At 36.7% G+C, this 14,217-nt stretch overlaps 1 protein-coding gene across 1 annotated transcript in view; it reads right to left on the reverse strand.

Annotated features, from left to right (window-relative positions):
• Positions 1–384: 384 nt before the first annotated feature.
• LARS1 (leucyl-tRNA synthetase 1) overlaps positions 385–14,217 on the reverse strand; it is a 73,683-nt gene continuing 59,850 nt past the window's right edge. The window contains 5 exon segments of the mRNA XM_021702068.2: positions 385–868; positions 5,252–5,384; positions 8,470–8,565; positions 9,422–9,526; positions 12,466–12,576. Coding sequence (XP_021557743.1) covers positions 663–868; positions 5,252–5,384; positions 8,470–8,565; positions 9,422–9,526; positions 12,466–12,576 — 651 coding nt within the window. The 3' untranslated portion in view covers positions 385–662.

Consider the following 14,217-nt stretch of genomic DNA (forward strand, 5'->3'; position numbering starts at 1 on the left):
TGCCTAAATTTAGTGTAAATCATTATAAACTGCTTATAAAATTATTGATGTTAGCCCTAAAAAAATACTATTGGTGGTTAATCGAATATATTAAAGCTAGAAGAATTCTTATAAATGTAAAACCTATTTGTTTCTTATACAAAATACTTGTTAAGTCAAAATATTTTGTGTTTTTTTAAATCATCATAAGAGTTCTGCCCTTTAAAAAGTAAAACTAGCTAATTTAGTTTTTCTTTTTAAAGAAGAAATAGAACTAACTCCATAATGGTATAATATAAAAAGTTGTTAGATGATCCTTAGCCTTCATAAGTAGTATAAACTACACGTCAAAAAGAAACATACTGACATTTTTGTATTAATCTGAAAGACTAGAAGCTTCTGGGAAATAGCAATAGTTTGTTGTTGTTTTTTTGTAGCAATGGTTTGTTAGAAAGAAAAAAAAGTATGGTACAAACTACTTCTCTCAGAAGTCCCAAGAAGGAAAAAAAAAAAAAAATTTATTAGGTTAGGATTCCAAGATGACTTGGTGTAACTATGATTACAGAATTTGATGGTTAGAAATGAAGTCTTTTAAGGTCCAGCCTAAGGTCCTTATACCCAATCTGTAGACACAGAATAGTCACATCCCCAGAAACCAGGATATATCTCCAATCTGCATGAGTTTAATGAACCAGATAGATAATTGTATCACCAATATCTGCCCCTAGCCCATTTTCAGTGAGATGAATTTTCTTGCTCATGAGGTCCACGTGGAAAACAGCATGCTCAGAAATGGGGGTCTTCCCAGTGTGCTCTTTTCCCAGGACAGGAACTCGCCGAGGCCCCAACAGTGGATCATCAAATCTCATCAGCTTCACTTTAGAAAGGTCTATAGCAAAAAAAGATGATCAATATGAGCATTTAATTACAGTCACTGCCTCAAACCCATGCCTGAGCCTGACAATTCAAGCTTTAAACACACTGGTTGTTTATCTAAAAGATATTTTCATGAGATTATTAAATAAGACTCAATTTCAGAAAGCAGAGCTAAATCTAACAAATCCTCCTGTTAGCTTCTACCCAGATCAAAGACTCAGAGGCAGAGATTCTATGTAACACCTCACCTTGAATTATAAACCACGAGGAAGGATTGAGTGTATTTTTGAGCATTATCCTATATGGTTTCTCAAATCACTTTTTATATGCTTCAATTAACCAATTTTCAAAATATTAGTAGGTCTAAAACTTCTTTCTCTTTCTTGTCTTGGTTCCTGGGATACATTAAAACAGCGAGAGTCGTAGCTTTTTTCAAAAGATACTTATAGAGAAAGAATTACTACTCTAAGAAACAGCATTACCAGTTCCTTGTTTTGCTCCAAGGATGAAAAGTGTTGGTAGAGACTGGTGAGCTGGTGAGAGACAAGCTGGTGAGAGACAAGCTGGTGAGAGACAAGGAGAGATGGAGAAGGACGGGGAAAAGGGCACAGCTTTCTGAGTTTTGAGCTTCTGGATGCACTCCAACCCTGCCCTGCTTGAGATTTTCCTGATCTGCTCTTGTGCGAGCTGATAAGATGGCTCCTGGCAAAGAAAGCACTTGGCCCTTGAACAAATTTATGATCCAACAATCCTGCCAACAACTGAGCCTGAAAAAAAATTTATTTATTTCAGCAATTCTGAGGCATCCCGACATCAAATGCTTTTATTTTATATGGTAGAAAAACAACATAAGTGACTACAAATGCTGATTCTGGGTTTATATCTCACTCTACGTGTAGCATGGCTAGTTATACTTAACTCGATCCGCAGAAATAGAAGGTATTTTCTGAATTAGTTCGCACCCCTTTCTAAAGCAGATTGCTAGGTGGTCCATGAGCTACATTCCCTCATGCTGCCTTGAGAGTATGAAGCTTAGCATGAGAGGGATAAGAGATAAAAGCAGACATTAATGCAGCTGGTGGCTATGGCAGGAGTAAAAGTTATCCAGGCATTATATTCTCTTTGGGAAACAAAGACTGAAAGGCTACGTTTAGCGTAGGGATATTGAAGCTTACAGAATAATTATCCAAGACTACTATGAAGGCAAACCTGGCCAGACAGTCTTATTTGAGGGAAAAAATACAATTCATTTTAACAGCTATTACATTTCAACATGCACACTGGTGATACTAAATATTTTGCTATGGAAGCAGTGTGAAATTCTGCCAGGAGATTTTATGCATAAGGCATTTACTGCAGATCTGCACCTCCCCCCCTCGCTCTCTTTCTCTATCCTTCTCTCTCTCTCTCCCCCTTCCTCTCTGAAACAGAACTCCCTCATCATTCCCAGCAATTCTGAATCAAACTATTCAAAGAAGCCTTAATACTCAATCAGGCATCTAAGTGACAAAACATATTTGATGTTTCACCATGTAGCTCATTACTGCCAATAATTCTTGGAGCTTTCTTAGTGGTTTTACTCTCTTTTCTTATTGCAGACCTCTCTCATCATTGAAAATGCAGAAATTTAAGTCTGCAACTACACAAGAATTAAGGCACTTAGAGAAAAGATGAGACTGACTGGCAGTCCCTAGGGGCTGATAATGTGAAATGCAGCCTTTCACCTCCATGTTATCAGTTCATATGCGGCATGGGCTGGGAGTGATTTAAAGTCATTATCATCAAATAGTTGCTCAGTGGCCTTTGTGGAGAGAAATGATGGTTACACTCCAGTTCCTCCTGGACCTAGATCATAATCACCCTCAATGCAATTGGCACTAATTGGGCGACTTACTGGCTATTGCAGCAAACAGAATGAGAAATATGTTACTGAATTTCACTCCCTTCCCGTCTCATACACTCAATATACTTAGCCCCCTTATATATCAAAGCATCCTGAGGGCTTTTGGAGAAGTCTCAAGGTTAGAGCTCTTCTGCAGATACTTGAAGGAGTATCAATTTCAAACTCCACCCTAACATTTCTATCCATTTTCGAAAATTCATAGCAGCTACGAACATCAAACTTAAGTACTTTATGATAATATTATTCACAGCTAGTATGACAAAGGATGTAAGAATTATGCCAGAAGCTTAGTGAGAAAAGATGAGATACAGAAAACACATTTCAGTACAATTCTGAAGAACCTCATCAGTCCTGTATCTGCGCATATTTAAAAGGGAGGCAGTTGTAACATTACAAAATACAATTTCCAATATAGGAAAACATCTTATTACATGCTATAACTTCATAATAATCCTACCCAGTGGGTCCACAGAACTATCTATTTTCTTTAAAACCCACCACAATGTTCTTCAAAGATAAGAGTTCTACCTATTACAAAATCGTCTCATGACCGAATATATGCAATATAGAACAGCCAAATGGAAGGCCACAAGATGGCTTCCTTGTACGTTCATATTTCAGAGTTTCCAAATTCTGCTTTCTGTGGCCTGAAAGTTCTAAGAATGGCACTACCTGGTTTACCAAGAGAACATGATATATGTCTATAACAACATGGATGAACCTTGACATTTTGCTAAGCAATTTAAGCCACTTATTCACTGTTTCATGATTCCACTTATACAAGGTATCTAGAATAGTTGAATACAAAGAGACAGAAAGTAGAACAGTGGCTACCAGGGACTAGAGGGAGGGACAATGGGGAGGTGTTATTAAATGGGCACAGGGTTTCAGTGTGGGATGATGAAAAAGTTCTGGAGGTGAATAATGTGATGGCTGCACAACAATGTAAACGTACTTGATACCACTGAACTGTACACTTAAGAAGGACTAAAATGGTTAATTTCATGTTACATGTATTTTACAATTTAAAAAAGTGTTTACAAATGAAAAATCCCTAGCCCTAATATGCTGCTCCTACACAGCAAAACATGAGAGCATCCCTCCCGCTGACATGCCCTTCCCCTTCCCCCTTCCCCCTCCCAGGTATAACTTCCAAGGTTGCATCCAAACAGTTATTTTCTCTGTGATTCATTCCTGATCACCATAGCTGGAAATAATCTCATCTTTTTCTGTGCTATCAACTTTATCTATATCTCCCTTACTGTACACAGCAGTTCCTCCTTAGATTGTGATCATGTACTTGAATAGCTCGACCCTACTCTTTCACTAGATGCAGCCTCCTAATGAACAGTACTTTGTGGAGTCCCCAAAGCCTTAGTACATACACAGGAGTCTCTACATATATACTACATACGCTATATTGAGAGTCTCTCAAGAAATGTCCACAGAAGATGTATGAATGACCTCAAGAGAACAAAAAAATACCTGTAGAATGAATTCCAAAGGGCTATTTTAAGTCTTCTATGTTAATGTAATATTGCTGACCTGAATATAGTTCCATAAATTAGGTTACTGTCTTGAATTTCTAAATCTTTTCAGAAAATTTCTATACTGATAGAATGTGACCCAATCAACTCTTGATTGCCATCAAGAAAAGAGAGAGAATGCAAAACAGGGAATCTCAAGATTAATTTGTCTTTATAATTTGGAAGAAAAATAATAAAGAGATACACTAACTCCCTTCACACCCCGCTCAGCCTCAGACCTGGCTGAGTGATTTAAAAAAAAGAAACTATAAATTATTATATTAAATCTAATCATGGAAGATCTAGACTTAATCTTGATAAGAAATTAAGATTATTTACATATTTTAGCTGAAAACACATTGTTTAGAAGAAAGAACACAAGCTTTGGAGTCAAAAAGACCTGAATTTGAATTCCAGCTCCAGGATACCTGAATGAAATCTCCCTTGTTATTTAGCCTTTCTGAGCTCCATGTCATCATCTGTAAAAGGGAATGAAAATACCCTCTCCATTTTCAGGAAGTTAAAGGATTAAATGGCTAATAAATGGCAAACACTCAACAAGTTTTACTGTTTCTCTTTTCCTTCCCCAGGAGCAGACCTAGTAGGCAGGTTAGTTTAAAATATTAAGTACATGTGTGCCTTCAATCTAAAAACCTCTAAGAGATAGAAATTGCTTGTTACAATTTGAAAGCTAGATGGAGACTTAGAAAAGTATCTAATCCACTATCCTCATTTTACTGAAAGAGAGATCAGTTTAGAGTTTAAGTGACATGGCTAAGTCACCAAGCTACACAGCCACAATGTCCCAGAGAGAAAACAGGTTTCCTGATTCGGAGTCTAGTATTCTTTGCACAACATGACACTGCTGTCCCTAAGCAGGCCAGTTACTCTTCTTTCTTCCCTCTGCTTAGAACTCATCCTATCCAACAAACTACTACCAAATGTGCATTTCAGGGAAACCACTTACCTTTGATTCCTCGGTCCATTTTCATTAAACGCCTGATTATAGAATCGTGGTTATCTCCTTGCCTGATTTCAATTTTGGTTGAGAAGTGGCCATTGGATGGCTGGGGATTCACTAGGGAAACTGCCACACCAGGCTAGGAAAATAAAGAGAAATTATATGAAATTAAACTTGAATACTGCTGAGGGAGAGAAAATCTCTGCTCAATTTTTAATGCCCAATGAAAAATTTAATTCTGGTATTCTAAAATCAAGACCAAGGGATACTCAAATATAAAAGAGAAAATGTACAAAAGCTCATGCTTACAACCAAATGCCTAGATAAAAATGACTCTGAGTACATATATCAATACTGATGATGGATAATAACAGTAATTATATTTTCTCCTCTTCAGCTCCCATCATTTATTGAATTTCTACTGTGTACCAGGCACTGTACTAAACAATTTATAGACATTATTCCTATATCCTGAAAGGTAGCTCTTTAAAACCCCTTTTCACAGATGAGAAGCTGAGAACGAGAAACATTAAAAAAAGTACTTCAAGGTCACATAGCCAATTAAGAGGCAGAGCCAGAATTAAACTCAGTCATATGCCATACTATGTCCTACATTATATAAGCTATATAGTCAAAGACCCTGCTCATTATTTTAAGTGGAAAAAGTCAACTAAGTCTTATGAAAGACTTAAAGACATAGTAGCTTAATAGAACGTTTTAAAGTAGCTCAAAAGAAACCTATCAGTGGGGCACCTCGGTGGCTCACTTGGTTAAGCACCCAACTCTTGATTTCGGCTCAGATTGTGATCTCGGGGTCATGGGATGGAGACCCAGGTCAGGCTCTGTGCTCAGCGAGGAGTCTGCTTCTCTCTCTCTCCCTCTGTCCCTATCCCATTTGCGCATGCATGGGTGTGCGTACTCTGTCTCTAAAATAAACAAATCTTAGAAAAAAAAAAAGAAAAGAAACATTTGTATAGGGAGCTCTATTTCATGTACCTATCCATGAGCCGAAGGCCTGCACTTTAAAAAGCCACCGTATTTTAATGTAATGAGAATATTCATGATACGATGATAAATTCAGCAGATATTCATGATCATGATTACCTCATTCTTTCAAAATAAGCTTTTCCTCTTTGTTGCATTTTCTTTTCTTTTTTTTTTTTTTTAAGATTTTATTTATTTATTTGACAGAGAGAGAGACAGCGAGAGAGGGAACACAAGCAGGGGGAGTGGGAGAGGGAGAAGCAGGCTTCCCGCGGAGCAGGGAGCCCGATGTGGGGCTCGATCCCAGGACCCTGAGATCATGACCTGAGCTGAAGGCAGACGCTTAACGACTGAGCCACTCAGGCGCCCCCTCTTTGTTGCATTTTCAATTAAATGTGGTAAAAGTAATAGGATACTTATAAGTCCTCCGCTTCTCAAGAAAAGTAGGGCATTTTATGGGTTCTCACAACTGCACTCCACTGGGCAATGGATTTTTTGAGACTAAATAAAGAGAATCTCCCAAAACTCCAAAATCTGCTTTTCTTCACCAATACTGGCCAAAAAATAAGGGGGAAAAAAAAGCAATTCTAGTATAGCATAAGATGATTCATCAATCTGGTTTATGCCAGAAGTCAAAAGTCTTGAATAACATTATCAAACCAAGACTCATCTAAAGCATGAAAGCTCCTCTTCACTGTTTCAGAAAAACCTTACATTTCAATTTCCAGTCTATTTTTTAATAAAAGTCAGGTTTTGACACAAAAATAAACTCAAAATGGATTAAGAACCTAAATGTGAGACCTGAAACCATAAAAATCCTTGAAGAGAACAGAGCAGTAATTTCTCTGACATCAGCTGTAACAATATTTTTCTAGATATGTCTCCTGAGGCAAGGGAAACAAAAGCAAAAATAAGCTATTGGGACTACACCAAAATAGAAAGCTTCTGTACAGCAAAGGAAACAACCAACAAAACTAAAAGACAACCTATTGACTGTCATTTGCAAATGACATATCTGATAAAGGGTTAGTACCTAAAATATATAAAGAACTAATACAACTCAATACCAGTAATAACCACAATTAAAAACACAAATAATCCAATTAAAAATGGGCAGAAGACATGAATAGATATGTTTCCAAAGAAAACATCCAGATGGCCAACAGATACATGAAAAGATGCTCATCACTCATCATCAGGGAAATGCAAATCAAAACCACAAAAAGATACTACCTCACACCTGTCAGAATGGCCAAAATCAACAACACAACAAACAACAAGTATTGGTGAGGATGTGGAGAAAAAGGAACCCCTGTGCACTGTTGGTGGGACTGCAAACTGTTGTAGCAATTCTAGAAAACAGTACATAAGTTCCTCAAAAAGTTTAAAATCAAACTAACATATGACCCAGTGATTCCACTACTGGGTATTTACCCAAAGGAAATGAAAACACTAATTCCAAAGGATATATACACTCCTATGTTCACTGCAGCATTATTTACAACAGCCAAATTATGGAAGGAGCCCGTGTCCACCAATTGATGAATGGATAAAGAAGATGTGTTATATACAGAATGGAATATTATTCAGCCATAAAAAAGAATGTCATCTTGCTATTTCCAACAACATGGATGGATCTAGAGAGTATAATATTAAGTGAAATAAGTCAGTTAGAGAAAGACAAATACCATATGGTTTCACTCATGTGTGGTCTTTAAGAAACAAATGAACAAAGAAAAAAGAGACAAACCAAAAAAACAGACTTTTAACTATAGAGAACAAACTGATGATTGCCAGAGGGGAGATGGTGAGGGGATGGGTAGAAGAGGTGAAAGGTACTAAGAGTACATTTATCATGATGAGCCCTGAGTAATGTATAGCATTGCTGAATCACTATATTGTATATCCGAAACTAATACAACGCTATATGCTAACTATATTGGAATTAAAATTAAAAAAAAAAAAATTCAGGTTTTAAAAATCATATTTTGATTTTAAACCCACAATAACATCCGATGCCACTCATAAGAGCAAAGGAAAGTGAGCATAGTGCCAACCAGGGAATTAGAAGAGCTCAAACCCAGCTTCATTCTAACAAACTCTGTGGTCTAGATCAAAGCAATCACTTCACGTCTCTGCACCTCACTTTCTTCCATCTTTAAATGATGGGCTTGGATGTAATATCTAAGGTCACTTCTAGCTCTAAAATGCAATGATTCAGTGAGATTCTTTCAACTTACTTCTGTTCTAAAAACATTAAGTGGTTTCCCAGGACAGCAGTCTTCCCTGACTTTATCTTCTGCTTCGGAGGCAAACTTGACTTCTATGTGTTCTAGCTAAATAGGAGGGAAAATGAAAGTCATTAGTATCACTTAATATGATTGAAATTAATCATCACCTCATTTCCCCAAGGAGCAAAAACTAGGTTCTCCACTTAACATGAAATGATCTGTGCATTCTTCAGAAAACCAGCCAAGCACAGGACAGGACTGAGAGAGCACTCTGAAACTCAGGATCAAATGCTCCCATGGCATAACATTGTTTGAAGAGCAAGAGACTAAATCATTTACATGTCCATCAAAAAAAAAAAAATTCTTTAATTAAAAGTTTTAAGAAAACAGTGTGCAATTTTATTATTTTCCATACAAACATTAAAGGAAAACTATAATCAATTATTTAATTGTCTCACAGTATTATTATTTATATAGTCATGTTCACCACTTTCTATAATGAAATCTGACATCTATCTGCTGTATAAGAGAAAATGAGATCAGCATAAAAGGCTTCCGCTTGAATAGATAAAGTTCGGGATGTTCATTACATTACTAACTTTAAAACAAAACAAAACAGGGTCAGGCATGGACCTATGATAATACCTCATGAACAAAGGACTCTAATTAAGTCAATTCTGTAAATCTGAGGTATAAACGAGAAGGGGGAAAAAAAGAAGCAATTCTTCCATAATATGAGAGATTTTATGTATAAAATAATTGATAAATGGAATAAGATCACACTATTTTTTTCTTCCTGAAACTTGTATACCCACCCAATCTCTTTCCCTCCAAAAATATTTTTGACAAGTATATTTGGCAAAAATACTAAACATAGAAGATGTTCACAAAAAGCTTTATTATAAAACAAAAGAACTGGATTATATTTACTATAGTTAACTAAATCCTTGGCCCATCTTACCTCAAGGGAATTGGTCAGGTAGACTATATTCTCCATCAGTACTGCCTGTTCATCAAATTCTAACTGCAAATCTAGAACACGAGGTCCCATCTTCTCCAGATTTTCCTAATAGCCAAAACAGTTTTGAAAAATAAAAATCATATTAAGGATACGTTGAAAAGAATCCACTTCCTTCAAAGCAATCATTCTTCTCTCAACTGATAAAATCTTCAAATTTGAACAGCTAAAGGAAAGGCCTTGGACTCATGGTTTCCCTTATCTATGTTTGCCTGTTAATGAAATTATTGGCTCAGAATAATTATCACTTGAAGTATGATAAGATTAAGGCAACACTGAAAAGACTGGAAGGACAAGGTTTTCATTTATAAAAGAAATATGAAAAAAAAAGAAATATGATTTTATCATTGTTTATTTAGAATGAATTAATATGCAAATCCAAAGAATTCACTGTGACAAGGAATCAAACAAATGTGCAGAAATAATCCCTTTAGGTAACCAAAAAGAAAAAAAAATTTTTTTTTTTTTTTAAGATTTTATTTATTTATTTGACAGAGAGAGACACAGCGAGAGAGGGAACACAAGCAGGGGGAGTGGGAGAGGGAGAAGCAGGCTCCCTGCAGAGCAGGTAGCCCGATGCGGGACTCGATCCCAGGACCCTGGGATCATGACCTGAGCTGAAGGCAGTCGCTTAACCAACTGAGCCACCCAGGCGCCCAAGAAAAAAAAATTTTTTTAATTTTCTAAGATAACACAACTTTAAAGCTAATTCAGAGAAGAGTGAATTAATAATAAACACAAAATTTTTACAAATCAAAAAAAATTTTTAAGTCATATGGGTACTGAAATAATCCTGTGGCATATGAAAAACAATTTATTCTTAATTTTCTTGAACATGAAACAAAGTATTTGCCAAAGAAAATGTGACCTTCAAGATCCAAGTTCATATGCACAAGTATAACTAACTGCCTAGCATGCACTGCACTTACGTGAAAGTTACCTGACATGATTCCTAATATTCACTCTTCTCATTTACTGTCCAAGTTGTTTCTTTTCCTCTGAAAAAGTCCTAGAAGCCATTTTCTTATTCTTAGATTTACAAAACACTTTGCAAAGTTTCAAACTACTAATATGCCTAGCACATACCCAATATTACTGAAAAAAATATATTACTACTGAACCAGACTAACACGGTTTTCTAAAAGCCAACTTTTTTTTTCTTTTTTTAAGATTTTATTTATTAATTTGACAGAGACAGCACAAGTAGGCAGAGGAGCAGGCAGAGGGAGAAGCAGGCTCCCCGCTGAGCCAGGAGCCCGACGTGGGGCTCAATCCCAGGACCCTGGGATCATGACCTGAGCTGAAGGCAGTCACTTAACCAACTGAGCCACCCAGGCGCCCCTAAAAGCCAACTCTTGAATCTAGTATCATTTAACTACAGAACTTTTCAAATCAGTTTCACTGGAATCTGTAAAGTACATCATCAAACTTAATTGCCTTTGCAATCAACAATGAAATATTTTGGGACAGCTGGATGGCTCAGTGGGTTAAACATCGGCCAGCTCAGTTCAGGTCATGATCTCAGGGTTCTGGGATCAAGTCCCGCATCGGGCTCCTTGCTCAGCGAGGAGCCTGCTTCTCCCTCTCCTTCTGCACCTCCTCCCTGCTCATGCTCTCTCGCGCACACTTTCTCTCTCCCTGACAAATAAATAAATAAAATCTTGAAAAAAAAAACCCACCCCACAATGAGATATTTTGTTGAATCCACAAACTGACAATGAATCTGGCATTCTGACCAATGGCACTAGCTAAAGTAGGGAACCAATGAATTACAAGCATATCAGCAGATGTATTATAACTTGATTGGTGTAAATCAATCCAAGACTCTAAATTATTTCTGAAACTTCAAAGACCATAAATCTCAGAGAGTTGATTCTAGTCTAGGAGAGCAAAAAGGTTTTCCTAAGAATATAATCTATTCCATACAGGACAAGCTAAAAGTTTTGGTCACCGGCAGGCATCTATAGCTTAGAAGATTCAAGAATGAATCTAAACTACAAGAATAACCACTATGTTCCTAGCAGCCTGGAAGACCCACTAATTTACATTTTAAAAAAACATTCACTGAGCCTACTTTTTGAGAGAAAGTATTAAAGTGTGTTAAATACATTATTTCATTTACTCCTCACAGCACTCCTAAAATGTAGGTTCTATTAATTTCCTCATTTTATAGATGAAAAACCATGTGACCCAGAGAATTTAAGTGATTTGTCAAAGGTCTAAAAGCTAAGAAGTGACAGACAAAAAGGATTTGGACCAAGATTTGTCTGACCCTAGAGCCTGAGATCTTAAGCAACATACAGCCTTCTTTCTGTATCTCTAAGAAATCAAATAAATTTGTTATTTCTATGACGAAAGCTGAGTCTAATGCAATGATTCTCAATGGGAGAGGTAGGGGGTGGGAGCAGATTATGTCCCCAGAGACATTTAGCAATGACTAGAGAATTTTTGGCTGTCACAACTTGAGGGGGTGAGGAGGACGTTCTATTGGCATCTAGTGGGTAGAAGACAAAGACACTGCTAAACATCCTATAATGCACAGGGCAGCCTCCCACCAGAGAACTATCAGCCCACAATATCAATAGGACCACTGTTGAGAAACTCCGGTCTAACCACGATAAACAATGTTTATCCTGTTAAGCTAAACCTATACAAATGTAGTATCTTTGTTCCAGTAACAGGATCTAATAAAAACACCCTAATGTAAGCCAAAAGAATATGCCTCCCTGCCGAACAGAAAAGGAGGTAGAACATGAAGACAATCATTTAGTGAGCAATTCCAAATCAGTTTTTCTTCCACAATGCATATTTCCAAATACTCAGCAATTTTACAGATAAACCCCCAAAATGATCACTCATTTCTCACAACTACTGATCAAAAAGTACTATTTTTAGCAGATTTCCTGGGAGAGACTATACCCTAAGTTTTCCCCTTCCTTCCACTATCCTATCTAAAGAGTCCTAGCTACATGAAGTCCACAGCTTACCTTAATCATGGCAACAAACGGCATCACTTTCTTCATGTATTTCTTCAACTCTGGCAAATTGCCCAGTTCACTAGCAATGACTTTGTTATCAGGCAATTTTCCACTGTTGGCCTAAAAAAAACATTGGGGAAGAATGTGGAGAAAAATATTTTAAAGATAACACATAATAGTAGATGTGCCTGTACGTAGGAAGTCAGCGAGACACAGAATGGTGGCCTTGACCAGTCTGCTGGAAAACAGTAGAAAAGGGAGCAACCCCACACATCCTGGGGAAGTGAAAGGTGAACGTGTAATATAGAAGGGAGTCTCCCATTCCCTCTAAAGTTAAAAGATACATGTTTTTTAGGGTAAAGGAGAAAACAGGTGCATCCTGCTGAATATTTAATTTTTCCTTACACTAAGAACACCTCCAGGATTGTAACATTAGATCTCACTGGGTGAGAAAACAAAACAGTCTTATAAAGATCTTGTTTGTCTCTAAACTTGTAAAAACACTTCACTAGTCATATCAAAATGAAAACTGCACTATTATACAAGATTTATAAAATGTCTCCTTTTGAATACTCTTCCTTATAAACTGTTACCACTAAGGCAGAAAAAAAAAAAAGTCTCTGGCTATCCACCTGTTAAAAATAGTATCATTTCTATCTAGCCAAAAATAAATGCCTGTATCATGTATCATTAATATGCACAGAGTCCCAAATGTGCTGCCTGAATTTAAATTCATTTCTGCAAACACAACTGTACCCTTCTACAGAGTGAGAAATGAAGCAAGTGGCTATTTCAGAATTTTGGGTGACTTATTTTCTCCTTATTGTAAAAAGCATGGCATCAAAGCCAAAGGTTGGGAATGAATCTAAATGAAAAGTGTTGTATAGTTAAGACTTCCAATAATACGTTTACTTTTAATTCTAACCTTTACTAAAGTACAGGGGGAAAATATTTCCTCCACTTGTCAATGTGCTGCTTTGAAATACATATGAAAGAGAAAAGAGGGTAGGAAACACTACTTTTCCTTATACCACCAAAAAGGTGCCACATACAACATAAGAATATCTTCCTTGATCATAAGCTAACATTCTTTCAGTTCTTTTGGATGAAAACAAACAAAAATTTAAAAGAAAGCTGATCATTCCAAATAATGCCAGAAAATGATGTTGCTCTGAAACCATATATCTAGTCAATAATTACTAAATAAAACTGTAACTTCTAAAAGAATAGCAGTTTTTAATAAAAGATGCATTTTTATATATCTGGGACATTACATTCTATATTTAGTTCTGACCACTTCCTTGAAAATGCTGTTATGAATATGTAACCCACTAACGCATGATATCATTTTTCTACCTACCAAAGTGGCTTTTACTTTTTTACTTGCCATACATCAAAATCTGCAAGCAATTCTAAAGACTAAATTCTATTTTCTTTTTTTTTTTAAGATTTCATTTATTTATTTATTTGAGAGAGAGAGAGAGAGAAAGAGCATGAGAAGGGGGAGCTGCAGAGGGAGAGTGAGGGAGAAGCAGGCTCCGACTGAGCAAGAAGCCTGATGCGGGGCTTGATCCCAGGACCCTGGGATCATGACCTGAGTCGAAGGCAGACACTTAACCGGCTGAGCACCCAGGTGCCCCTAAATTCTATTTCGATTATACACAATCAAATGAAGTAGCTTTCCATAAAAATAAGCTCACGAGGAATACAAAAACACTCTTCTCTTTCCATCAAATTTCCAAATGTAAAAGTTTTTCTGAG

The sequence above is a fragment of the Neomonachus schauinslandi genome, chromosome 7 (assembly GCF_002201575.2).
Source record: "Neomonachus schauinslandi chromosome 7, ASM220157v2, whole genome shotgun sequence".
Taxonomy (NCBI): Eukaryota; Metazoa; Chordata; class Mammalia; order Carnivora; family Phocidae; genus Neomonachus; species Neomonachus schauinslandi.